The sequence below is a fragment of the Halichoerus grypus genome, chromosome 5, assembly GCF_964656455.1.
Source record: "Halichoerus grypus chromosome 5, mHalGry1.hap1.1, whole genome shotgun sequence".
In the NCBI taxonomy this organism is placed as follows: Eukaryota; Metazoa; Chordata; class Mammalia; order Carnivora; family Phocidae; genus Halichoerus; species Halichoerus grypus.
This window is the reverse complement of record NC_135716.1, coordinates 173,326,077-173,351,511: the sequence shown is the minus strand read 5'-3', so window position 1 is coordinate 173,351,511 and position 25,435 is coordinate 173,326,077. Positions and strand designations below refer to the sequence as shown.

Here is a 25,435-nt window from a genome sequence, read left to right as displayed (position 1 = left end):
CTGGGCGTCCTCCCGCACGCCGCAGGGGACCGTGACCGCCCAAGCCCTGGCTGCCTCTGCGTCGGCTCGGAGACCTGCCTTCCCCACCGGGGGCTTTGCTGTGGCTCACGGGCTCCCGCCCTGCCACCCCAAGTGACCGCGGCTCGCGACCTAGCGCTCCGGTACGCCCACCTGCCGCGGAGGGGGCTGCCCCCTGCTGAGCGCGCACGTCCGTCCCCGGCTCCCAGCTCCTCAGGTCCCCGCCCCAGGCGGACGTCCCCGTCCCAACCTTCCCGCCCGCCCCCTCTAGGGGGCTCTGCTCCCACCGGTCCAACCTCCCAGTCATCTGCGGTCCTTGACTTCCCGCCCGCCCCCTCTCGGGGACACTGCGCCTCATCAGGTGCGCCCTTCCAAACTCCCTCCCCGTTTGCTCCGTGTCCCCACCTCACACCATATAACCGCTCTCCATCTTCCTTGGGTCCTTACCCCTTGACCTAGTGCCCCTGTCTCTATCTTCCCACCTGACCCCTGGTGGCGGTCTGTTCCCACCGACGACGCGCATCCAGCCTCCGCTCCTCCAGGTCCCTCACCCAGGCGTCCCGCCCACCCTACCTCGTCCTCCGGACCCCTCTCGGGCCTGACGTCCTCGCCCCCCGCCCCCATGGTCCCGGAACCCGGCCCTGCCAACAACAGCACCCCGAACTGGGGGTCGGGGCCGCCGTCAGAGCCGGCGGGCAGCGGCTGGGTGGCGGCCGCGCTGTGCGTGGTCATCGCGCTGACGGCGGTGGCCAACTCGCTGCTCATCGCGCTCATCTGCACGCAGCCCGCGCTGCGCAACACGTCCAACTTCTTCCTGGTGTCGCTCTTCACGTCGGACCTGATGGTGGGGCTGGTGGTGATGCCGCCCGCCATGCTGAACGCGCTGTACGGGCGCTGGGTGCTGGCGCGCGGCCTCTGCCTGCTCTGGGCCGCCTTCGACGTGATGTGCTGCAGCGCCTCCATCCTCAACCTCTGCCTCATCAGCCTGGACCGCTACCTGCTCATCCTCTCGCCGCTGAGCTACAAGCTGCGCATGACGCCCCCGCGCGCCCTGGGGCTTGTCCTGGGCGCCTGGAGCCTGGCCGCCCTCGCTTCCTTCCTGCCCCTGCTGCTGGGCTGGCACCAGCTGGGCCGCGTGCGGGCCCCTGCCCCGGGCCAGTGCCGCCTGCTGGCCAGCCTGCCGTTCGTCCTCGTGGCGTCGGGCCTCACTTTCTTCCTGCCCTCGGGCGCCATCTGCTACACGTACTGCAGGATCCTGCTGGCCGCCCGCAAGCAGGCCGTGCAGGTGGCCTCCCTCACCACCGGCACGGCCGGCCAGGCCCTGGAGACGCTGCAGGTACCCGGGGCGCGCAGGGAGACCGGGCTCGTGGGATGGAGAGGAGTGAGCAGCCGTTGGGTGCCCACGCGGCATCCATCACTTAATATATACACTTGCTGGTGACCTCCAAGTGGCCATTTCCAACACACATGACTCTTCTGCATTCTAGACTCAGGGCTAACTGTCCACAGGACAGCTGCGTCAGCATGCGGGGCAGGCTTCGAGAAGGTAGCATGTGCTAAGGGAATTCAGGGTGTCCCCACCCTCCCTGTCGTTCCTGTCATGGCAAATGGCACCATCACGGCAGTACCCCACAGAAACTCAGGAATAATTTTTCTCCCTCATGCCCATGGGGTTCATTGTCAAGGCCTGTTGGTGCTGTCCTCCTGAACACGTACCACCCCAAGGCCACCCCCCTCAACCAGGCCCCCATTGCTTCTTTCCTGGAAGCCCTCGATAGTCTCCTACTGGCTTCCCCTGCTTCCTCTTCAGACTCACTCCTGTCTACTCTCTGCCCAGGAGCCAGAGCACTTGACAAAACAGAAGTGAGCCCGTCACTCTTAAGATAAAAGAAGAGACCCATGTCGGGATCTGGTCTGGGAATGTGGTCCTGCCAACCTCTCCAGCTTCACTTCCTCCCCTTGCCCTCTCTCCTTGTGCACCAGCCCTTCTGATGTTTCTGGAAGGCACCAGACTGCAGTGTCCAGGACTTGGCATCGCTGTTCCCTCTGCCTGGACAGCTCTTCCCCTTGGGCTGCCCTGTCTGACTCCTTTTCAGCTCACAGGTCACCTCTTCCCAGAGTCTGTCCCTGACCACCCTGTCTGCAGACCCATCGGTGCTCCCTCACCCTGTTATTTCTCCCAACTGTAGGTTTATATGTTGACTTGGTCATTTTGTCTCTCCCCCACGAGAGTGTAAGCTGGGCACATCTGGGGCGGTTTTGATCCCCACTGTACACCCTAGGTGCTTACTAATGACTTGTGAGTGCTAAGGCCCTGCAACATCAGGAGTGCGGTGGCTGTTCTTGTCACTCAGGCCATATGGCACCGGAGTCTTACTGTCTATTGTCCTAAACCCCCAAGGAACGGGAGTTTAGGTTGATGAGGCCTGAGGCCCAGAGAATTAGGTCACAGGCCCTGAGGAAGGTCCTGATGGGGCTCTCCAGTCTTGATGTAGCCCCAGGTGGAGGAGGCTCCTGCAGGATGGGGGGGTACCTGGGGGCTTGGGTGGATGGGGGCTGAAAGGCGGGCCCTCCGAGCAGCTTGCCTGCCCCATCAACCAGGGGAAAAGGCCTTGGGTGGACAGGAGGTCCAGGCTCCAGTCTTCCTCCCTCCGTCTGTGCTCACTGGAGAACATTCCTGAATCACAATAGGTGGCTGTGACCCCGACTCTGTTCTCCAGCAGTAGGAAGGCTGCCCTAGGCCATCCACACTCTCTCCCTGGGTTCTTGTAAAGGAGCGTTTCCCAAACTCGAGGCATCTGGAACCACCTTGGGCCATCCGCCTTCTTTCCAGCCACCCACACGTCTCAGGCGGCTTCCTTCTGCCAATGTAGTTTGCATTTTTCTCTCCATCGCCTCACTTATCTTTTTACTTCCATGCATTTGTTTCGAAAGGAAACTTCTTATCTCTTCTGGAAATGGAAACTCGGGTCCCTTTGCCATTAACAGAAGGCAGTCCCAAAGACAGCGGCAGTGGGTGGTGGGAACCCCAGCAGTGTTGCTGAAGCCCGGAGGGGAGCTCCAAGTGGTCCAGCCCCAGGCTCGCTTCCTCTTTGGTGCTAGCGGGGTGTTAAAGACAGCAGCATCAACACCCACTTCCTCTTGACACAACCGGAAAAGGAGCCGGAAGAGTGCTGGAAAAGGCTCGTGTTCTCACTCTGTCATTTAGTTCTGTTATGGGTCATCTTCCTCTTCCGCGCTTTGGGGAGCTTCGCGCCAGTGACTAAGGATGAGGAGGTGGCTGGTCTTGGTGAGGCTGGGGTGGGACGGGTCTGGATTTTCCGTGCAAGTGTCACCTGTGACACACTTTTCTGTCCCTGAGGCTAATTGGCTGGTGCCAGGATTGAACCTGAGACTGTGGCCTGGAGCCCCCGGGGTGCTGACTGCGGCAGTCCCACGGTTTCTCAGTGCCCACTGTGTGCTGGCACCTGGCCAAGCTCGTGCCCCAAACACCCACCCGGGCAAGGACTATCATCATCCCTGTTGGACAGACGGGGAGCCTGGGGTTCCGAGAGAGGGGAGGAGTCAGAACCCAACACTTCCCAAACCACGCAGCTCCTAAGCCAGCCTCCTACCTGCCTGTTTTCCTTATTCTCTGCACAACTGCCTGCGTTTTGGGAATTTGTTTCTGGGACATAGCCTCTACTCCATCTTCTTGGGTCACGACCCCCTTTCCTCCCACCCAAGCTGGCCGGCCCCTGAGACTAGGCTTCCAGCCGGGCACTTGAGGCTCCCAGTACCTGGACCTAAAGGAATTGATGAGAATGAACAAAACTTGGGGTGCATTGGACCCCTTTCCTCTTGTCCTCAGCCCTACTTAGCCCTGAGCTCCCTTCCCCAATCCAGCCGCTAGCTTCTCCACGGAGGGCGGGGGACCAGAGGGGGACATGGGTTTCTGAAGCCCCAGCTCCTCTGGGTTTGAGGACGTGGTAACTGAGCAGGCTTGAGTATTTTAATCTCTCCTCCCACCCCCCACATCTGCTAGGTATGTGAACAGGCTTTTCAGAAGCCACCGGCCAGCTCAATGGTTTCAGCCAGGCTTTCCCAGCCCCGCGGCTGTGAGGTAGGGGTCTCACTTACAGCTGAGGCAGAGACTGGGCTGGGCATGAAGAGCAGGGCATGGGGAGAGTGGTTTCAGAGTGAGTGAGATGCCGCCAGCGTAGGAGAGAGAGGGAGAGAGAGACAGAGCGATCTGTGCCAGGGTGGGATGGTGCTCATCCTCGGGAGGGACCCGTGTGGGAGCTCAGGGATGGAGAGCAGCAGGGGAGAAGCAGGTCTGCTGGGGCGTTTGCCTCCCCAGCCTCTTTGGCTCTGTGTCAGGACCTGTGCCTTTGGTCTGGAGCCCTTGCCCCTCTGTCTTCCTCCGCACCTCATCTTCCTTCCCTTCTCCCACCCCTCTCTCCTCTGGAGCCATCTCGCCCCCTTCTCTGCCTTCTACACCCTCCCATCTGCCTCTCCCCCTTCTCTCCCATCAGTTTCTCCCTCTCTCCTCCTCCACCAGCCTGTTCCACCCTCCCTCACCCAACTCTGCATCACTTTGTCTTAGCGATCTGTCTTCCCTTCCATCGCTGTCCTTCCTCCTCAGAGGAGGAGGCTGTGATCACAGAAATATCTCGGAGGAGGAGGAGGGGGCTGAGCTGGGAGAGGCTGACAGAGGAGCAGCGCCGAGAGCATGGCAGCCTTGGCTGCTGCTGGGAACAAGGTGGCCCGGAGCGGCCACAACTGGCTGCAGGAGCTTGTGGACCCGGCTCGTCAGGGGTTCAAATCCTGCCTCCTTTCCCTCCCTGCTGATGACTTTGGACCAGTCATTCAGCTCCTGCTGCCCCAGGGGTAATGCCACTTATCACATGAGGCTGTTTGAGGAATCGGTGAGATAACATATGTCAGCCTGGTACATACTAGGTGCTCAGCACGTGTTAGTTCGTCCCCTTTCCTCTTGGTGGTAAGATATGTGGTTCTGGAGAAATCATCACCCCTTTGAGCCTCTTTAGGGAAAAAAAATCTGCCACTGCTGTCAATAACAGCATCATCACCAGAAGCAAAGAGCTGAGTTGGACTCGAACAGCAGAAATGCTGGCTGACGCTTACATGGGGCTTACCGTGTGCCAGGCACTGATCAGCTGACTTTGTGCATGTTATCTTCATTAGTTCTTACTACAACCCTGTGAGACAGACGCCACTGTAATTGCCATTTTACAGATGAGAAAGCTGAGGCACAGAGAGGTGAAACTCCTCGCCTGAGGTCACACAGCCAGTTAGTAACAGAGCCACGATTTGAAACCAGACCATCTGGCTCTGGAGTCTGTCTTAGAACCCTCACGCTATGAGTAGGTGATCGTAAAAATTTTGAATTACACAAGGGAATACATAAATACACTTTAAAATAAAAATCCAGGGGGTGCCTGGCTGGTTCATTTGGTAGAGCATGCGGCTCTTGATCTTGGGGTCGTGAGCTCAAGCCCCATGTTGGGTATAGAGCCTACTTAAAAAAAAAAATCCAGCCATAGAGATAAAGTGAAAGACCCTCCCAAATCCCACCCAGTCACCTTCCGTTCCCAGGGACACTCTTATCGATTTAGGACATGTCTTTCTACTCCTGTATCTTTGTGTTTCCATGTTTGTTCATGCACCCAAAGAGACTTAGTGCTTTGTTTTGTGTATTTTTTTAAATTTTTATTTAAAAAATTTTTAAAAAGATTATTTATTTGAGAGAGAGAGACCACAAGCGGGGGAGAGGGAGAAGCAGGCTTTCCGCCGAGCAGGGAGCCTGAAGCGGGGCTCGATCGCAGGACCCTGGGATCATGACCCGAGCTGAAGGCAGCCGCTTAACTGACTGAGCCACCCAGGCGCCTCCGTCTTCTGTATTTTTTAAGCAAATGGAGTCCTGTTGTACCTATTATTTTGCAACTTGCCATTACCACTTAATATTGATGTTATGTCTTGGAGATCTTGTCATTTGACCAATTATATTCTTTTAACATCTATGTTGTCAACTATAGTGGGAAGGTACTATGGTTTATTTAACTGCCATCCTTCCATGCACATTTAGGCTGTTTCCAGTTTTTTCCAGGAATAGTGTTGCAATACACATGTCCATGTATGCCGAGTGTGCAGACGTGCTCGGGTATTTATTGCACAGGGGAACCTGTACGTGGGACTGCCTCCTGGAGGGGCAATGCCAGCCTGTTGTCCAGGCAGCTGCCCTCGGTGTCATTAAGGGGCATGCGGACAACAGCACATGGCTGTGAGGGCAGAGAGAAGTGGGCAGGTGCAGCGGGCATCAGCGGGACTCAGGGTGAGGCCAGTGGCTGTCACAGGCCTCTGCTCCATGAGGGCCTCTGGTGACAGTGCTGAGGGTCTCTGTAACCCCCCACATGCAGAAGTGCAATTTCTGGAGCTAGAAATGGCTTTCAACCCCTGACTCAACCTTTATCTGCTGTGTGACTGTGGGCAAGTTCTTTTGCCTCTCTGAGCCTCATCGGCAAAATGGGGATAATAATAGCTACCTCAGGTCAAGACTGAATGGCACGATGGGTATCAGATGCTGACACATAGCGCTCCCTAAATGTGGATGATGGTGCTGATTGGGGGTCACTTGGAGTGCTTTGCTTTGAGGCCTTGTACTGGGACACTGTGACCTGGGGAAGGTCCCCTATCCTCTCTGAGCCTTGGTTTCCTTCTCTCTTCCCTTTTGCCTGTGTTCTTGGGTCAACTCTTTGGGGAGAAGAAGAGAAAAAAAAAAAAACAACCCAGGGTTGTCCCAGGAAGATTCCTAGAGAGGGAATCTGAAGCCATCTTTAATTCCTTCTCTGGAGCCCCCTTCCCAGTGATTGCCTCCCACCCAGATATCTCTCCAGTGTCTCAGTTCCCCAGTGCCCTAGAGCTCTGACAAGATCGGGGCTGTCTCTTGCCCCACCCAGGTTGCCAGAAGTCAGGGAGGGTACCTGTGTGAGTGGCTCCTCTGGAGATGGTGGCTCCCTCCTTCCCTATTATCTATCCCCATCGATGGCAGCAATTTGAAGGGATGGCAGATCTTTGGGGGTAAGCAGGAACCTCTCCTCCAGGCTGACCACGGTGGGGCCACAGAAGCCATAGAGAGTCTACCCTGGAAGGGAGAAAAGGAGATGATGAAAGAGAAAAGCAGAGCCTTTTTCCCCTCCCTTGCTGTAGCATGGTGAGTCAGAGCATTTGTCCTGACATCTGTGCTGCTTCGGGGAGCCTGAGCTGCTGGCAGAAGGACAGGCTACTGAGGGTGCTCAAAATTTCCCCAACCTCCAACATGTACCACTGAACCGACCTCAGGGCTACCACGTACATGGCACTTAACTCTGTATCGGGCACTCTGCATGCATTTATTATCCACAGCCTCACAATGACTCCACAAGCTGAGTATTGTTTTTCCCATTTTACAGATGTGGAAACAGAGACTGTCTCAAGATCACAGAGCGAGTAAGTGGTAGAGGCATGACTTGAAGCCAGATTACTTGTCTTACAATCTAGCTCTTGCCTCCGCACAATGCTGCCCCACCCAGACAGAGGGGAGAAATCAAGATCTTCTCTTAGGCTGCTCTTTGTGAATTTGTCCTTGGTATTCATATAACCAGATTTCACATGGATAAACATACTGAGGGGTGGGAGTTACGGTGTGCTTCATCTCCCCCCTCCTGCCCACCGCCATTCTGGACTCCTTGATCCTATGGAAAGATAGCATAGACCTGGGGTTTCAGCACCATGGACAGGACACCAAGTGTGGATACCCTGCAGACGCAGGGCGGCCCCTGCGCCTGAGAGCGGGGTGGGGTTTTGGCTTGGGTGCTCCGGGGGACTGACACATCTTCTTGGCTTTGCCACCACAGCCCCCTTTCCATCTGCGAGGGTTGCCTGGGAATCAGGTTCCCTTCCTGCCTCCTTCTGACTCTTCCAATTACCCTATACTCAACCCACCTCTGGCTCCCTGGAGAGCTAAGCTGGGCTCTCCTGCAGTTTAGGAAATGTTGGAGGAGGGGCACCTGGCTAGCTCAGTCGGAGGAGCTTGCAACTCTTGATCTCAGGGCTGTGAGTTTGAGCCCCACCTTGGGTGCAGACATTACTTAAAAATCTTAAAAAAAAAAAAAAGAAACGTTGGAGGAATCCCTTGCTCCCAAAGGCCAGGCGTGTTCCCAGGCTGCACACACGATCTTTACTCAGTTCAATGAACTATGCACACCTTGGCATACTGGTATTTACTTAAATTATAAATGTAAGTTGGTCCCACTTTGTGTAAAACTGATGTATGAAAATCCAAATTGATTACAACACGCTCTTTAGAGGGGGGCTTCATGTCCCAGCTTTCGTGGGATTTGGGGGTTTCATGGCCGGGCCTCAAGGTGGTCTCTGAACCTGCTGGAAATGTGGGATGTTTTCTCCTTCTCTGTGTGTGCATGTGTAACAATTTATACGCTTTTTGTGTTCTGGGGAAAGGTTTTGTAGATTGTATCGGATTCTCAATGAGCTCAGGAGCTTGAAAAACTTAAGGAAACAGCTGGGCTAAAGGATCGGCCAGTTCAGAGCTTTTTAATGTTTTGGGACTGCTGGTCACTAGTTTGCAAAGTCAAATTCTAACCTCCTCATGCCTGCGTCCCCTTCGAGGCTGCTGTGGGGCAGCTTCTTTCTCCTTCTTTTCTTCCCCACACTCCAGCTCTTGAGGTCAATGTTTGGGAATGAAGATGTCTGTCAGTCCACAGTGTAATTTGAGTTGTAAAATGCCGAGGTCACTAGCACCCCTACTAGTCTAAAATTGATTTCATTGCAAACATTTACTCTGTGCACATGTTTTCAGAAAAGGACTATTTTGTGCAGGATGAGGGTAATGGTGCAGGTAAAATCATCCCTCCCAAATATGAGGAGAATCTGTCTATGAAGAGATTGTCATGCCCTGGGTGGCAGCAAGACCTCTTTTGTCAAATACTGTTGAATTGCAACTAATTCTTGTAGGGCCAGAGGCTTTGTGTGGTGCTGGGGCTCGCGGTCACGTGTGTTGACTTGTGCTGAGTGTTGTCTTTTGCGAGGTGGGTAGGGGGGTCTCCTGAACTGTCTGACAGTGTTGGTCTGTCTCACTGACCTTCTTAGAGCACCTTGTGTCAGGGTCAGGGCTCAGGGCAGGGTCAGGATCAGGGCTCAGTCTATTGCTGAGCTCAGGCCACAGTGTGGGGCTAAGGCTGGGCTCAGTCGGTCCAGGGTTGAGGCTCCGTTTGAGACCTTGGTTATGAATTTCTGTGGTAACTATCCGGGCTCAGTCTGGGACCATGAGCAGGGCTTGGTTTCTTGCTGATGTCAGGGCTTGGTCTAGAGCCAGGATCAAGGTTTGCTCTGGAGTCAAGGTCAGGTCTGCTGTTGGGGAATCTAGCACTACAGTTGGGGCTTAGTCAAGGATCAGGAGGGCTCAGTTTATTGCTGGTACTAAGGCTCAGTCTAAAATTAGGATTGAGGCTTAGTCTGTGGCTGGGAACAGGGTCAGACTGGGGCTCTTTTGCAGGTGACTTATGTATGTGGCCTTCCTTCCACAGGTACCCAAGACCCCACGCCCAGGGATGGAGTCAGCTGATAGCAGGCGTCTGGCCACCAAGCACAGCAGGAAGGCCTTGAAGGCCAGTCTGACACTGGGCATCCTGCTGGGCATGTTCTTTGTGACCTGGCTGCCCTTCTTTGTGGCCAACATAGCCCAGGTAATGCCACCGCAGGGGCTGGTGCGTCCAGGCCTCGCTGGGGAGGCCCCGAACTCCACCCCAGCCCAGTCATGGGGATAGAGGAGGGCGGGCTCCCTCTCATGGCATCTGTGTTTGTGGGTCCCTGTCCCATCCATGCTGGCCGGGGTGGTCTGTGACCCTGCTCCGGGACGGAGCATGACGTACCCCATCTCTCCAGGCTGTGTGCGACTGCATCTCCCCAGACCTCTTCGATGTCCTCACGTGGCTGGGTTACTGCAATAGCACCATGAACCCCATCATCTACCCACTCTTCATGCGGGACTTCAAGCGGGCCCTGGGCAGGTTCCTGCCGTGTCCCCACTGCCCCGGGGAGCGCCGGGCCAGCCTCGCCTCACCCTCTATGCGGACCTCTCACAGCGGCCCCCGGCCCGGCCTGAGCCTGCAGCACGTTCTACCGCTGCCTCTGCCGCCTGACTCCAGTTCTGACTCAGGCTCAGGTTCCGGGGGCTCCTCGGGCCTGCAGCGCACGGCCCAGCCCCTGCTGCCTAGAGAGGCCCCCCGGGAGCCCCCGCCCCCTGCCAGGGCTGCCGTGGTGGTCAATTTCTTCAACATTGATCCTGTGGAGCCCCAGCTGCAGCTGCATCCCCTTGGTGCTCCCACGAACTGACCAGGGCTTGGAGCCGGTCGGGGGGAGCTGGACTGGATAGAACCAAGTCCCCAAGGCCTTGGACCAGCTCTTGGCTAAGGCTGGCAGGCTGCAGGTGTCCTGGGGGCCCTCGGAATGTCAGTGGGGTGCACTGAGCCAGCCCCCACTGCCCCCCCGGGGGGGGGACAGCTGGCTCAGATATGGTTTTCTCCAGGACGCCCCACTGCTGAGTGCCACCTGTGGTTGTGTGTGGAGGTGGCTGGAGGACTCTGGCAGAGGGGAAAAGGACTTCTGGTTCAGGTTAGGGTGAAGACAATCATCTTTGACATTTGATGAGACTGCAGGGGAGGGATGCCTCTGTCTGCAGAGGTGGATGAGTGCTGGGCTGAGTCCCTCATTCCTCAAAGGGTAGTCCTCAGGCCACCAGCATTCGTGGCACCTCCCTGGAGTTTGTTAAAAATGCACACCCCTACCCACCCCCCCACCCAAGACCTGCTGAGTCAGACTCTGCACGCTCGCAGGAGCCCCAGGTGGCCTGTGCACACCATATAGTTTGAGCCACGCTGGCTTGGATGATCTTTAACCGTGAGGATGATTTGTTTTCAGTCTGGACAGCGCCTCAGGATGTGTGTGGGGCTGCGCAGAAAAACACCTGGCCCGGGAGTCAGGAAGGCAGAAATCCGAATCTCCGCTCCACTACTCACCAGCTCTTGCATAGGTCTCTTAACCTTTCTGAGCCTGGTATTCCATATACAAAGTGGGGTAACAATGCCTGCTCCCTAGGGTGTCACGAGGATCAGGAGAGCACGTGTAGAGTACCCAGTACCTACATGTGGTCCTGCCGTAGGTCGTACCAGCTGTTGCCACAACTCCTGGGCATCCAGCCCCCTTGGCCTCTCGCCGTGGGCCAGGAAGGGCTGTTTGTTCCCACTGTTTTTCCCATCTCCCTCCTCCTCTTCAGCACTGGCCCGGATCCCACCACCCGACTGACCATGGCTCCCACCTTTTTGCTCTGGATGCCGGGCGGGGCTCCCATCCCCGCTCCCAGGCTGCTGCACCACCTCTCCCCGGGGGGCAAAGCGGGAGCTGGTGGTCTCTTGCTCAACACCAGGAATAGGTCTCCCTCCAGCCTGGACTTCCTGGGACCTGGAAGGGAACTGAGGAGGCCCCACCTCCTCCTGGCATTGCCTGGGTCAGCCAGGGAAACAGGAGTGTCGGCCACTCGGGTCTGCAGAGCAGAGTGCAAGAGCCTGGTGTGGGTTGCTGCCCTCAGGCAGGTCGGTGGACCCTGGCACAGGGACCTGGGTTGTTTTTGAGGGGGGACTCTTGGTTCCCACAGTTTACTTGCCATAAGGTCCTTTTCAGTCTGAGGCCCCCCAGATCCATCCAAACTCCCAGGGAGCCCTCCAGTAGTGGCCTGGGGCTCTCCTTGGTGCTGATTAGATTCAACTCTGGCCCCGGTCACTGGCCACAGAGGGGTCATGGTGCTTGCTGGGGCTTCCCCTCTGCCCCCAGGCCTGCCCGAGTGGACTCCCAATAAACACTAGCTGAGGCAATGACCGTGGTGTGGACTGGATTTTCCTGAGGGGTCCCTGGGGTTGGAGAAGCAGCTGGTGGGAGTGGGATGAGACCCTGGGCAACATGAGCTGTGTGGACTCACAGTAGCAGTTCTGTAAATATATGTTGAACGAACAAGCAAACACACACACGTGGGGACCCATTCAGCTCTTAATAGTCTAGTTCCTTCTGCTGTCCTCCTCCGGGCTGCCTCCCCCCAAGGGCTTGTCAATACTTTCTCTGCCTGGGCCTTGGTTTCCCCATCTCACAATGTAGAACCATCTCTGGCCCCTCATTCAGGGACAATGGAAGGAACACAGGAGGAGGCTTCCGTGGAGACAGATAGAGTAGCCGAGAACTCGGGCTCTGGAGTCTGACTGGAGTTTGAGACTGACCAGCTGTGTGACCTTGAGCAGGTTACCTAACCTCTCTGGGTCTCAAGAACCTTCAGTAACATGCAGATAATAATAGTAGCTACCTCATGGGGTTATTGGTAGGGTCAGCCGAGACAACCCATGGAAGCACTCTGTCCTTGCTAAATTCTCAATGAGTGGTACCTATTATTATTTTTATTATAATCATTACCCCCCTTCCTGCTATGGGAAATCCTTCCCCCGTGTAATTCATTCCTGTCCCTGGGCCCACTTCCCACCCATAGTGCATGCTGATTCAGCATATATTCATCACGCTGTGAGCTGCATCCAGAGCACCACGTAGCACCACTGGGGGGACCCTTCACATCACGTCCGTGTGATCCATGCTCCTGGGGTTCTGCAGTGCACAGCCTACATAACCGTGCAGGCACATCCGGCCGCACCTCCCCAGAGCAGAGAGTCAGCTGCGGACTCCCCACCTGCGTCTGCTCTGTAGGAGCATCAGTGGTGTCTGTGGGCTGGCGGGCAGCCCTGGTGTGTGGATGGAAAAGCAGGCATCCACCTGGGTTTACTGGGGCCGGGGAAGCCCCCTGGGCCCCCAGATGGCCAGCCAGCCCCCACCTGTGGCCTGAAATACAGGAAGCCCAAGGCTGGTAGAGTCCTGGGGCTCTAAACTGTGGTTGGTCATCTCTGCAGGGCTCCGGCCTTGCTTCCTCGGGGAGGGAACGCTGTCTCTCTTCGACTCCCCTCCTTCCAATTCCTTTTCAGTCCCAGTGCCTTAAACTTGGGAGAGGCACCGGTGGAAATTCAGAGCTCACGTGGGGCAGCTGGTGGAGGGTTGTAAGGGAGTGCTACATGGAGGAACCTGGGAAGGCAGCTCGAGTCCCCTTCTGTGGTCAGTCCAGCCCTGGGCAGGGCCCCTGGGTCTTGCTGGCACAGTCGGGGCAGCCCAGTGGGTTGGGGCCCATGCCGTGGCTGCAGATCTGGGGGCTCTCAGCCGGGCTGGCAGTGGCAGGAAGGGAGGCACCTTCAGACTGGTCCAGCCCCGTTGGCACCTGGGCTCGGCTAGGGTCAGCGGGTGTGGCCCCTTTGGGGTTGTCTCCGGGCGTGGTCTTGTCTGATGAGGAGGTGGCTGCTGCCTGGGGAGGCTCCTCTTGGGGCAGACTGCCCGGGGCCAGCAGGAGCCCCTTTTCATCCCAGCCTGGCTTGGTGTGGATGCCCACAGTCTTCAGGATGATGTCCATCTGCTTGGCGTAGTCCAAGTGGCCGCTGACCTGCAGGAGGGCAGTGAGTGAGGGCCACGGGGGGGGGGGCGGTCAGAGCCCTGCCCTCCCCAGGGCCCCCAGCGGAGCTCTTGGGCCTCACCCTCTCCCTCCACAGCCTCAGCCACCTGATCCCCAACGCCAGGACTCCAGCTCTCAGTGACCTCAAATCCAGAGTGGGCTGGGAAGCCTCTGGGCCCACGGCCACTCTCGCATTTATTAAACAAAGATGAAGGATGTTTCTCTATAAAATTCCTTTGGGGGCAGGAATCGTCACTAAGACAAAGGTTGAGAACTCAGAAGAAGGGCCCACCTTCTTTCTCAGAAAATAGAGATACCCCCACTTTTGTGTTGGGATGTGTCAGTGAGTGAAAAGTAGGGGTGACTGAGAACGCCCGATGCGTCACGGTGATCACGGACAATGCCCAACACGTAGTATATCCTTAATACACTGTGGATGAACGTACTGGATACAGTCCTTTGACAGGTGTTGGCTCCTACCTGTAGATGAAGGAATTGAGCCAAGGAGAGCTAAGGTGACTTGACCAAGGTCATACAGCTAGGACGTATCAGAGTTGGATTTTGAATCTGGGCCTGTTCTCTTCATAGAAAATGAGTTGGGAGGGGAACTTTGAAAATCATTGCCATTTTACCAAACAGGAAAGCAATGTTCATAGAAGGATGGTGGTTTGCTTAATACACATGACACGTGAAGAGCAAAGCCGCATGGGGCTCGGCGTCAGATGCTGCATGTGCAGTCTGCTCAGCTCAGATCTGCTCCTGAAATGCAGCCGTGCGCTAGCCTCCCCCCCCCCGCCCCCCCCCCCCCAGTCCTCGGGCTCTGCTTGGTGCCAGAGGCAAGTGCAAGACAAAACATTCCTTTTTGTTTAGAAAGAAGACTGGGGGGGGACACTGGGGGCACTTAGGGAACCACACAAAGGCTCAGTTGATAACATCTGCATTTCCATTTGAATCACAAATCACACTGAGCTATTCAAATGAGTTTTCAAGAACACAAGAAGACAATTCCCTGTAAGGTTTTGTTACTTTCTCATAACCAGAACCTGCTGACTTCTCCTTCCTTCTTTTTTTTTTTTTAAAGATTTTATTTATTTATTTGAGAGAGAGGGAGAGAGAGAGACAGCACAAGCAGGAGAGGCAGAGGAAGGGGGAGAGAGAGAATCCCAAGCAGACTCCATGCCAAGCGCAGAGCCTGACACGGGGCTCGATCCCACGACCCTGAGATCATGACCTGAGCCGGAACCAAGAGTCGGACGTTCAACGGACTGCGCCACGCAGGCGCCCCTCATTCTTTTCTTTACAAATGCTTTTATTTTTATTTTATTTTTTAAAGATTTTATTTATTTATTTGACAGAGAGAGACACAGCGAGAGAGAGCACAAGCAGGGGGAGTGGGAGAGGGAGAAGCAGGCTTCCCGCGGAGCAGGGAGCCCGATGTGGGGCTCGATCCCACGACCCTGAGATCATGACCTGAGCCAAAAGAAAGAGTCGGACGTTCAACGGACTGCGCCACCTATGCGCCCCGTACAAATGCTTTTAAACAATGTTCAGTGAACACACACACAAGTATACATGCATACAAGGGGCTTTTTAGATCCCTGGGTTCAGGGTGGAGGTCAAGGTGGGGCAGTGTCTTCCCACAGAGGGTGGACATTACTGGCTGCAAGGCACTGGAAAGAACCTAAGTTTGGCATCAGCGAAACAGGGGTTCCAGCCTCAGCTTTCTCTTACTAGTAACTGGGGGAGTCCTTACAATGTCCTGAACTCCAGCTTCTCCGTCTGTAAAATGAGGATCATGACACCTACCTTGAAATTCTACTACGAGAGTTCAAGGGCCGGGCACTTTGTAGGAATCAGCATATGTGAACTCTAACTATTATGTTCCATATATGGCCCAAAACACTTTCATAGGGACATTACCCAATTACAGTTAGTGATACCTACCTCGTGGGGTGGGTGGGAAGAAATAATACATACAAACCATGAGGTACTGCACCTGGCACATGGCCAGTGCTGCATAAATATGAGCTCCCTTGCCTTAGTGTCCTTGGAAGGGGCGATGGGGGACAGAGGGCAGGGCCTTAATGGGGCTGATCCATTTGGGAACCCCAAATGGCTGCTGAAGCTCTAGCCATCACATCTCAATTCCAGCCAGCAGAAACCTAGACCCACAGGGACAAACCAGAACTGCTGAAGGGCTGGTGCTGGGCTGGGTGGAGGCAGACAGGAAGGGAGGGAGGTGCTCGTGGCCCCTGGCAGTAGCTGATTCCAGGGGGAAATCCCACCATGCAGCTCTCCTAGAACGCACAGCCCTGGCCTTCCTTGGCTCCATGTTGGCTCGGGTCTCAGCCAACCCTAGTCTCTGAGCTGCCACTCTGCAAAGACCCAGGGGGACCACTTGCTGGCAGAATTCCAATTTTACCAACTTTAGCCAAAGGGATGGGAGAGCCGAGGTGAGGGGGGTGGGAGAATGTCTTCTTGGTGGCGGGAAGGTCCGCTGTGGCTGATGCAGGACCCTCTCCCCAGCTGTCTGGGTGGAAATGGGCCACCCATCTGGATTCACGCTGGGGGTCACTGGTGCTGAGAAGCCCTCCCTGACCGTCCCACGCTGGCTGGGGGATGGTCCCTGGGGCTCCCCTGTGACGGTGTTCGCTGCACCCCATCGTCTTTATCTGCTCACACGTTTGTTCTCTGACGGACTGTGAGCTAGAGAGTGCACGGACCACTTGCGACTCACTCGGGGCCCACGGCTGGCCCCGTGCAGCGGCCCCTGATCCACACAGTGTGGACGGGCCTCGGCACCACCTGTTTGCGGCCTCGCAAGGCACCGCGGGACTTGCCCAAACAGGGGCCGCTGTCCCTGCCTCCGCCTGCCACCAACGCCTTCCAAGCCTATCAGGCCCTCGGGGTCCTCTCCCTCCTGGGCCTCCGTGTCCTCATCTGTAACACGGGGCCGGCGAATGCACCTGCACTGTGTGCGTGGGTGTGAGGAGTCAGGGAGCTGACACACGGGGCAGAGTCACGGACACGTGAGCGCAGTGGCCTCGAGCCCAGGCTCTGGTAGCTTCCCCGGGCTCCACCCCTCACAGGCAGCCTCAGCTTGCACACCTGTATGGCGGGGCCGCTGTCCCCCCCTCAGCGGGACGCTGTGCGGACTGATGACACCCGATCTCTAACGCGCGCGGCACACGCGGGCTTTGTAGCCTGAGCTCCTGCCCCGCCCTGGGCTAAGCTCTAGAAGCCAGCTGGCACTTCCTCTGGGACATGAGGAGTCCGGAGACCCCCGTGCTGGCTCTCGTGCCCCCCAGAAACCTCACGAGTTGGCCCCTCGGGTGGCGGCATCCCCCACCCGCTGCACCCCTGGCCCCACACGGCAGAGGCCGAAAGGCAGGGCTGGCGCTGGGCTGGGTGGAGGCCCCTGCCCGCGCCGGGGCCAGCCGCTCACTCCCTGCCGGCTCAGGCTAGTCCGAGGCCAGGAGCCACCGCAGACCACGTCCGGGTCGGTGGCCGACGCGGGGCTGGTTCACGAAGGCTCTGCGGGCGTCGGCCCAGCAGGCAGAAGGCAGACCGTGTAGACCTCGCTCTGAGCACCGGGCAGCCGGCGCGGCCCCCCCAGCAGTAACGGCGACTCTCTCCAGCAAGAATCCTCCAGAAAAGCCAGAGGGCAGCACAAAGGCAATGCTAATTACCTCCAATTACCCTGAAGAGAGAGCCACTGCTTCTTGTGCTGTGCCCCTAATGTGTCATAAGGAGCTACGATCAGGTAAGAGCCACGAAGCCGCCTCAACGGCGGTCCGAGGAGGGAGAGGGCTCTCAGGGGCAAAAGAGCCAAAGGGGGTAGCAGGGGCAGGAGAGGAGGGACCTAGCACTGAAATGAAGGCCTCGTACGGGCCGAGCATCTTACACGTGCTGCCCTGGAAAGTGATTCCCCCCATTTCATAGATGAGAAAACTGAGGCACAGAGAGGTTAAGTCACCGGCCTGAGGTCACACAGCCAACACGCCAGCGGCACAGCCTGGCCTCTCTGGGGCCAAAGGCTGCACTCTTGCCACTGTAGCCCCCTCAGGGGCTTCCCAGGGCAGAAGGTGGGTCTTGCCAGGGTTCTGTGGTGTTTAAAGGGAATTTCATTTACAAGGGTTTCTTCTGATCCCTTTTACTTTTGATTCAATAGGACAGTGACCCCGGGACACAGGTCAGGAGGCCTCGCTCTGGTCCTGTGGTGTCGTGGTCTGGTCAGTCAGCTCACCTCACCCCACAGGGAGGTGGACAGCACAGCCCTGGGCCTGGTGGCACAGTGTTCTGGGGGCGGGGTCCAGGTGCCCAGCTCCACCCACCATCAAGGTGCGGGGGGTGGGGAGGGGGTCACTGGCACGGGCTGCTTAGAAGCCCAGGGGGAAGCCCGAGTCCTCCAGAGTGGCCTTCCCTCGGGAGGGTCTGGTCTGTCTGCTCTCAGGCAGGGTGGTGCCTTATGGAACCTGGGGGAACGGGGATACGCTGGGAAGTGCTTGGCACTTGACCACTGGCAGCCAACCATGTAGTAACTGGAAACCGGGGTTCTTGCTCTCATGGGCCCCTTGCATCGCAAAGCTCCCCTAGAACGCACAGCCCTGGCCTTCCTTGGCTCCACGTTGGCTCGGGTCTCACCAACCCTCGTCTCTGAGCTGCCACTCTGCAAAGACCCAGGGGGACCACTTGCTCTGCCTGCCTGGGGACGTAACTGCAGCTTAGCGCCCTCACCCTCTGGGTAGCAGGCACTTCTCCCAGTGCTGGCCATATCTCCCTGAGCAGGAGCGATGCCTACTGGCCTCAGACCTGGTTTGAGGCCTGCTCGGCCATGTTCCCACTGTGTGACCCTGGGCAAGTCCCTTAGCCTCTCCGAGCCTCAGTGTTCTCATCTGTACAATGGGGACGCTGGAGCCTGCAAAGGCTTAGGGCAGAGCTAGATATGGAGACTGTCCCACATGAAGCTCTTAGCTCTGTGTGACAGGCGAGTGCAGGAGGCTGAGGTTCCTTCAAGCCCGAGAGGTGGCCCTAGAACCTCAAGTTCGGTGCGTCCCACCCCATCCCCAGCAAGAATTCTCCTGAACTGGGCGCCTGGGTGGCTCAGTGGTTGGGTGGATACCTTTGGCTGAGGTCATGATCCCGGAGTCCCGGGATCCAGTCCCGCATCGGGCTCTCTGCTCAGCGGGGAGTCTGCTTCTCCCTCTGACCCTTTCCCCTCTCCTGCTCTCTCATTCTCTCCTCTCTCAAATAAATAAATAAAATCTTAAAAAAAAAAAAAAAGAATTCTCTTGAACCATCTGCACCCCCCGACCTAAGCTAGTCTTTGATATCCAGGACTACTGTGGGGGGGATGGGGGGCCTGTTCAATTGGCAGGCTCTGCTCCCAGAGACTGATCTAAAGGTCTGTGCATGGGGCCCTGGGGTCTGCATTTTATTTATTATTTTTTCCCAGTGTCCTTGGTAGGGGGTGTCTTGCATTTTAAATAAACCCCCAGATATTTCCAAGGTGGGGGTTCCTGGAACACCTTCCCTGCTCTGCATTCCACCGTGTCACAGCCTGGCCCGTCAGGGGCTTCTGTGGTCTGGCCCCAGTCCCTCCACCTGTGTCCTCCGGGGGCTCTCAGTACTTCCAGGGGAACCGGACCGTCCTGATGAGTAACTGGGGGTGGGGAGGGGCGGGGAGGGCACTAATGTAGGGCCCAGAGCAGGGGCTCTGGAGGTGCACATCCGGGCTGCTGATGGCCACTTGTGTGACAGGAACTTTCCTAAGCCTCAGTTTCCTAGTCTGTGAAATGGGCATAATCATGGCTGCCCTGGGGGCTGGGTGAGGATTAGAGACAATGTGTGTGAAGGACGTGGTGAAAAAGCCCCGGCACAGAGACAGTGCCTGTAAATAGGAATTACCAGCCCCCCGCCAAGCAAATTCTCATGACCTCCCTCCTCCGGGGTGAAACGGGCCGGTGTCCCTGGGGCCGGGGGTGGCTGGGCTGGAGTCACAAAGCACCCCCGCTGGCAAATGCAGAGCTGGCAATACTCACAACAGATGACAGGTCCACGTTCTCCACCCTCCTGTCCTGCAACAGCACGGGCTGTAGGCCGGCCACGTGGAGCTGCACGGAGGACGTGCGGTACACGAAGCTCAGCAGCCAGTCCCCCCTGCGGGCAGACAAAGGGGTGATGTCAGCCCTGGGGGTCCCACCTGGCCCTGGGAAGCCCGGTCGGACCCGTGCACCTGCGGGCAGGATGGTGGAACAGCGGCTGCCTCTTTGGGGGTGCTGCCCGGGCCACGGCAGCCCCAGAAGCTGTCCGTTTTGTCCCTGCTGGGTCCCCAGAGCTGAGAACAGTGCCTGGCATGCAGCAGACGAGTGCCTGTGGGATGCACGCATGCGAACCCTGGACGACGTTCTCACGAGTAAGCATGTGGCTTTGGAGGGGTTTCCGGCTCGGGGCTGGGGGGGCGGTGGGTGGCTGCTCTAGGGCTCCATGGGAAGAGAAAGGCAGCAGGGGTCCTCCTGGGGTGAGCGGACCGTGGGGGCTGGGGGCTTCTGTGCTCTGGGGTACGGAACTCAGGGGTCTGGGTTCCTGTCTGGCTGTGAGCTGGGGGGCCCAGCTCACCCTCTGACTCAGGTCCGGCCCAGCCTGCAGGCCTCCCTGCCCTCAGCCATCTCGGAGGCGGCAAGGCTGGCTGCCCAGGCAGGTCCCGCCCTGGGAACACTCCTTCACTTGCACGGGTGCGGTGAAGCCCGCTCCCGGCACCCTCATCCCTAGCCAGACACACCCCTACAGTATTGAGGGAAAATAACCCTGGACCCCGTGCTACCTGTTTCTTGAGGTACCATGAGCACTGTCCACGGAGGACATGGTTGGAGGGGCCCACGAGACAGCCTTCCCCTCAAACCCTTGACTTCGTCCGGTTGAAGCCGGGCCAGCCGAGACAGCACTTGGCCTCACTGCTCAGCAGGTCTGTGCAAGTGGACACTGCTCATCTCCCCTCTGCAGGGGGGGACTTGCATCCAACTTAGCACATCTGGTTGTGTTTTATTGGGACCGACTCACTCTGGTTTGCATGGCAACGTGAGACCATGGTATTTGCGTGCTCATGTGGAAGAAGGGTCTCTCTCGCAGTGCTGCGTGAACCAAGAAGGGGCTCAGAGTCCGGGGTCCCTGGGCGCTCTCCAGGCCCCCTCGCAGGTGGTCTCTGACCACAAGGGTGCTCCTGTGCTTACCACCCCAGAAACCCCTGGAAGGACTGGGGCACAGAGTTGAGGGGGCCCTCTACAGACCCTCCTGTGGTGTCCCACACTGAGTGCCCCAGCCCTGACTCCCTTTCTACTGTCATCCGCCCGGTGCCCCAGGCAGAAACCAGTGGGGCAACGTCAGGCCCCCTTCCCCCAGTGGCCAACGCACCAGAGTCCTGCTGAGTCTTCTTACCTGCACCCATACCGGTCCCTCTGCCCCAGCCCTGCGATCAAGGCAATCCAGCCTCCACGGACCAACGCAATGGCCTCCTCCCCGCTCTCCCTGCTCCTGGCCTCTCCTCCCACACGCCACCATGGCTTTCCTGAAACACCCATCTGACCACGGCCCTTCTCTCTTAGAAGCTGACCGTGTCTCCCCACTGCCTGTAGGCTTTCTCTTCTAGAAAATTCCTTTACTCTCTCCAGAGAACAATGCTTGCCAGTCCCAGTGATTATCTTAATAGAGGGGGCCCAAGAAGCACTGTCTCTAAGAACGGACGGCCAAGTGGAGAAGAAAGATTCACTCAAGTTGTTCTCTTGCACTAACCACGACTTATGTGCATCAGGTACTGGGTATGAGGGGGGTCCATAAACATTTCTGTTATAGACAGTTATAATGAGCCAAGTCAGCATCATCCCTTCCACATTGTTTCTGTCTTCATTATGACAACACTCTACTTAAAATGTTAATTGCTTCTGGCCTGCAATGTTTCTGCTGAAGAAAAAAAAGTTAATTGCACTTCCTTGTGTACATTTAGGGATAGAACAGGAACATATGTTAGAAGGTTTCATATCCTCTAAACTGTGCTGAGCAAACCACAGGGTCTTCCCTGGCATTCAAGACCCTTCTCCATCTAGCATCTGTCTCTCTTGCCCGGGGTGGGCCATAATCCCACACACAGGATCACAGAGCCAGGCTCTAGTCCTGCCTTGTCAGTTCCTAGCTGTGTGAGCCTGGGCCAGTTGCTTGGCCCCTCTGGGCCTCAGTCTCCTCACTACATCTTACCGCCCAGGGTGGGCAGGAGCGTATACTGAGATGGCACATCATGGACACGGTGCTCACGCACGTGAATATTCAGGAAACATCTGGTCTGATTATGCCTCCTGCTCTGGGAACCTCTTGCTTGGCCCAGTCTTCGTGTGTCTGGTGGGCTCTTATCCATCCTTTCAAAATTCAGCTTGGGTATCACCTCCCCCAGGGAGTGCCCCTGAGCCCCTCCACCTGATATTATTAATAATTTGCCCCTCATGTGCCTGGAATATATGCTCCTCTGGGGACATGAGTCCCATGTCCTCTGTGTGTCCATTCTTGAGTCTTTTCCTTTTCTAGGCAGAGAGCTTTTTTTTTTTTTTTAAAGATTTTATCCATTTATTTGACAGAGAGAGAGCACAAGCAGGGGGAGAGGCAGACTCTCTGCTGAGCAGGGAGCCTGATGTGGGAGTTGATCCCAGGACCCTGGGATCATGACCTGAGCTGAAGGCAGATGCCTAACTGACTGAGCCACCCAGGCACCCCTATATTATACATTCATAAATGTTTAGTTTTTGGTAGTTTTGGCCTGAACACTCTCCGCCTCCCCGCCCCCCCTTGCTTAAGGAGGTTCAAAGCAAGTAAAACACCTTTGGGGACCCAGACTATGAAATCTTGGTTGGTGCTAGAAACTACAGTTATTGTGGTCTGAGTTCCTTCCTCCTACTCTCCCTGCTTTCCTCCTCCTCCTCCTTTCTCTCCCTAGAGAGATGGCTCAGGATCTCACAAAATAATTGAAAACCAAGCTTATTAGCCTCAGGTTTGCAGCAGAACATACGGGTTTAATAAGTGTTTGCTGCTTTCATATTGCACCCATGCAATTTTAATTCTTTCCCTTTGCTGTTTATGAAAAGCACCAAATAATCATGTGCTATGTGAACGGGCCCTGTTATTATAACTGCTATAGTTTATTGGACACCTACTAAGTGCCCGCCCTTTTCCTAAATAAGGTCATTTAATCTCCCCAGAAGCCCTGTGCAGGAGGGACTATTATTCAACAAGTAACTGGCTGAGCCAAGATTTTAACTGAGGACCTTTTTTTTTTTTTTTAAGAGAGAGTAGTGCATGAGTTGGGGGAGGGAGGGGGGCGGTTTGGGGGGATGGAGAGGGGCAGAGGGAGAGGGAGAGAGAAAATCCTCAAGCAGACTCCCCACTGAGGGCAGAGCCTGACCTGCGGCTGGACCTCACAAGCCTGAGATCATGACCTGAGCCGAAATCAAGAGTCGGACGCTTAACCGACTGAGCCACCCAGGCTGAGGCCCCAACTGAGGACCGTTGGACATCAAACCTGCAATGACTCTGTGCATCTGTTTCTGTGTATCTAGTCCAGCAGGATCAGAGAAATCAGAATGTGTGGGATCAGAAAACTGGCACATTAAGAATTTTGGTGGATATGGCCACTTGTTCTCCAAAAAATATTTACTAAATTCAACTGTCACATCAACAGTGTATGGCAGTGCCCATTTCTCCACATCTTCACCAACACTGAATGTTATTCATATTTCAGATGTTTGATAATCTGATGGGTGATAAATAGTATCTTACTGATTTTAATTTGCATTTATTTCACTCATGATGAGGTTGGGCATCTTTTAAAAAATTTATTACTGTGGGGTGCCTGTGTGGCTCAGTTGGTTAAGTGTCTGACTCTTGATTTTGGCTCAGGTCATGATCTCGGGGTCATGAGATAGAGCTTGCATCAGCCTCCAAGCTCAGTGGGGAGTCTGCTTGAGATTCTCTTCCTCTCCCTCTGTCTCCCCACCACACTCTCTCTAAAATAAATAAATCTTTAAAAAAATTAATTGACTCTTTATTCTGTGAGTTTATGTGTAGATATCCTTTGAACATTTTCCTATTAGATTTTTTTTATTGATTTGCATGGGCTCTTTATATATTATGGCTCTTTTGTTTCTTTGTTCTTCCTACCATATCCTAATTCTAAGAACTCAGCTTAGAGTATAAGTGAGAGAGCTAAACTGTTGGTCAGAACTCCTGTGTCCTGGCTAATGTCCTTTGTCTGTGGCTAAAAGTCATCTTTATCTTGAGCTCTGAACTATACAGCTGTTGCTATGGGCTAAATCATCAAATGATAAAGACTTTCCAAATCTGTTCCATTTAGTTTTGTGTCCTACTTAGGATGGTTGGGCTTAGATCAAAATTAAATTTAACTGGCCTTAGTTTTCTCATTTGTAAATGGGGATTTTTTTTTTTTTTTAAAGATTTTTTTTTTTTTTATTTGACAGAGAGAGACACAGAGAGAGAGGGAACACAAGCAGGGGGAGTGGGAGAGGGAGAAGCAGGCTCCTGGCTGAGCAGGGAGCCCGATGTGGGGCTTGATCCCAGGACCCTGAGATCATGACCTGAGCCGAAGGCAGACGCTTAACGACTGAGCCACCCAGGCGCCCGTAAATGGGGATTAAAGTACTAACACCACAAGGTTTGGGGGAGGATTAAAGGAGATCATGATCACAAAGACAGGATGGCAGGTGGTAAGAGTCTAATATTCCTGATATCCTCCCACTCACATTGCGGCATTGTTGCATTTTTAGTTTTGACTTTTTAATAATTGTCTATTTCTGTATGTGCCCTTTCCACTAGACGTGAGCCTCTCTCACCGGGCCCATCTTTGCATTCCCGTGCCCAGCTACGGTCTTGGGCACAGAATGTTGGATGATCCTGCGTCGCCCCCAACCTCAGCTTGGAGCCTCTTTCTCCCTGCAAACCCGAAACATATTCTTTAGAATTGGGAATCCAGCACTTTGCTCTTTCTCTATGCTTTGCCTTTCCTGTGATCTCCCCTGTCCTCTGGCTTCAGCGGAAGCTGGGGACCCCACTGGCCCTCACTCCAGCTCCGACTTCTCTGAGCTCTAGTGCTGTGTTTCCAGCCGGTTGGGGGAAAGGTCATGTTCATGACCCAGTGGATCAGCTGCTTCCCCGAGTCCTACCTCCTTGTTTTCTAAATTGTTCATATTTTAAGTTGTGTTCATGGAGCCCACAAGTCAGCCAACCTTCTGGTTTTCTAAACTCCAAACCTGTTCTTCGGATCTGGGCTTAGAATGTCACCTTCTGGTCCATACCCTGCGCTTTGGGTCACGATCATAAAATGCGGGTCCCTTATCTAAAATCCGGGAGGCTGGCTGTGTTTCAGAATTCAGGCCCACGTCTGTGTGACTCTAAATCACTGCTCTTCAACACTGTCACCCCATCCTTTGCCTTTGGAGGTTGATGGGCCCAAGCACCTTCTCAGGCGGCCCTCCTGCATTGTCAGTGGTGGGCTTCCTCTTTTCTTCCCCAAAGTCTGGGGCATGGCCTTGGCCAAAGCTCCCAAGTCCCCCTTCTCCAAGCCCAAACAAGGGGTACTTCCTTTCTAGCCTCACAGCCGCCAGCCTTCACAGGCCCCCCCACATCTTGCCGAGGGGTGCTGCCCGGTGTGGGTCCTGGCTCCTCATTGTTGGCTGACTGTTCTGTTACCCCACCTGAAACAGGGCTCTGGGGGCTCGGCCCACACCCTTGCCCACCCCTTCCTGCACTGCCGAACGGCGCCCCCAGGAGCTCCTTGGC

At 55.6% G+C, this 25,435-nt stretch overlaps 2 protein-coding genes across 7 annotated transcripts in view; one reads left to right on the top strand and one right to left on the bottom strand.

The window, feature by feature from the left end:
• HTR6 (5-hydroxytryptamine receptor 6) lies at positions 1-11,940 on the top strand. The gene is made up of 3 exons (XM_036115569.2): positions 1-1,354; positions 9,603-9,761; positions 9,961-11,940. The coding sequence occupies exons 1-3, from the start codon at positions 641-643 to the stop codon at positions 10,408-10,410; spliced, it is 1,323 nt and encodes a 440-aa protein (XP_035971462.1). The 5' UTR covers positions 1-640; the 3' UTR covers positions 10,411-11,940.
• Positions 5,705-25,435, bottom strand: part of TMCO4 (transmembrane and coiled-coil domains 4) — a 93,536-nt gene continuing 73,805 nt past the window's right edge. For 4 of the 6 annotated variants that reach the window (XM_036115562.2, XM_036115559.2, XM_078073733.1 and 1 more), the window contains 2 exons: positions 19,645-19,762; positions 12,100-13,594 (listed from right to left, as the gene is read on the bottom strand). In XM_036115562.2, coding sequence (XP_035971455.2) covers positions 13,217-13,594; positions 19,645-19,762 — 496 coding nt within the window. In that variant the 3' untranslated portion in view covers positions 12,100-13,216. Of the gene's footprint in view, positions 7,163-12,099; positions 13,595-14,500; positions 15,074-19,644; positions 19,763-25,435 lie in introns of those variants that run through there. The other 2 variants (XM_078073731.1, XM_078073732.1) reach the window with 2 other exon arrangements.

Excerpts from the sequence above, each read along its gene's own strand:
- HTR6 (XM_036115569.2), top strand. The coding sequence starts at position 641 with ATGGTCCCGGAACCCGGCCCTGCCAACAACAGCACCCCGAACTGGGGG. Across the intron at positions 1,355-9,602 it reads AGGCCCTGGAGACGCTGCAG|GTACCCAAGACCCCACGCCC; the intron begins GTACCCGGGGCG and ends TTCCTTCCACAG. Across the intron at positions 9,762-9,960 it reads TTGTGGCCAACATAGCCCAG|GCTGTGTGCGACTGCATCTC; the intron begins GTAATGCCACCG and ends CCATCTCTCCAG.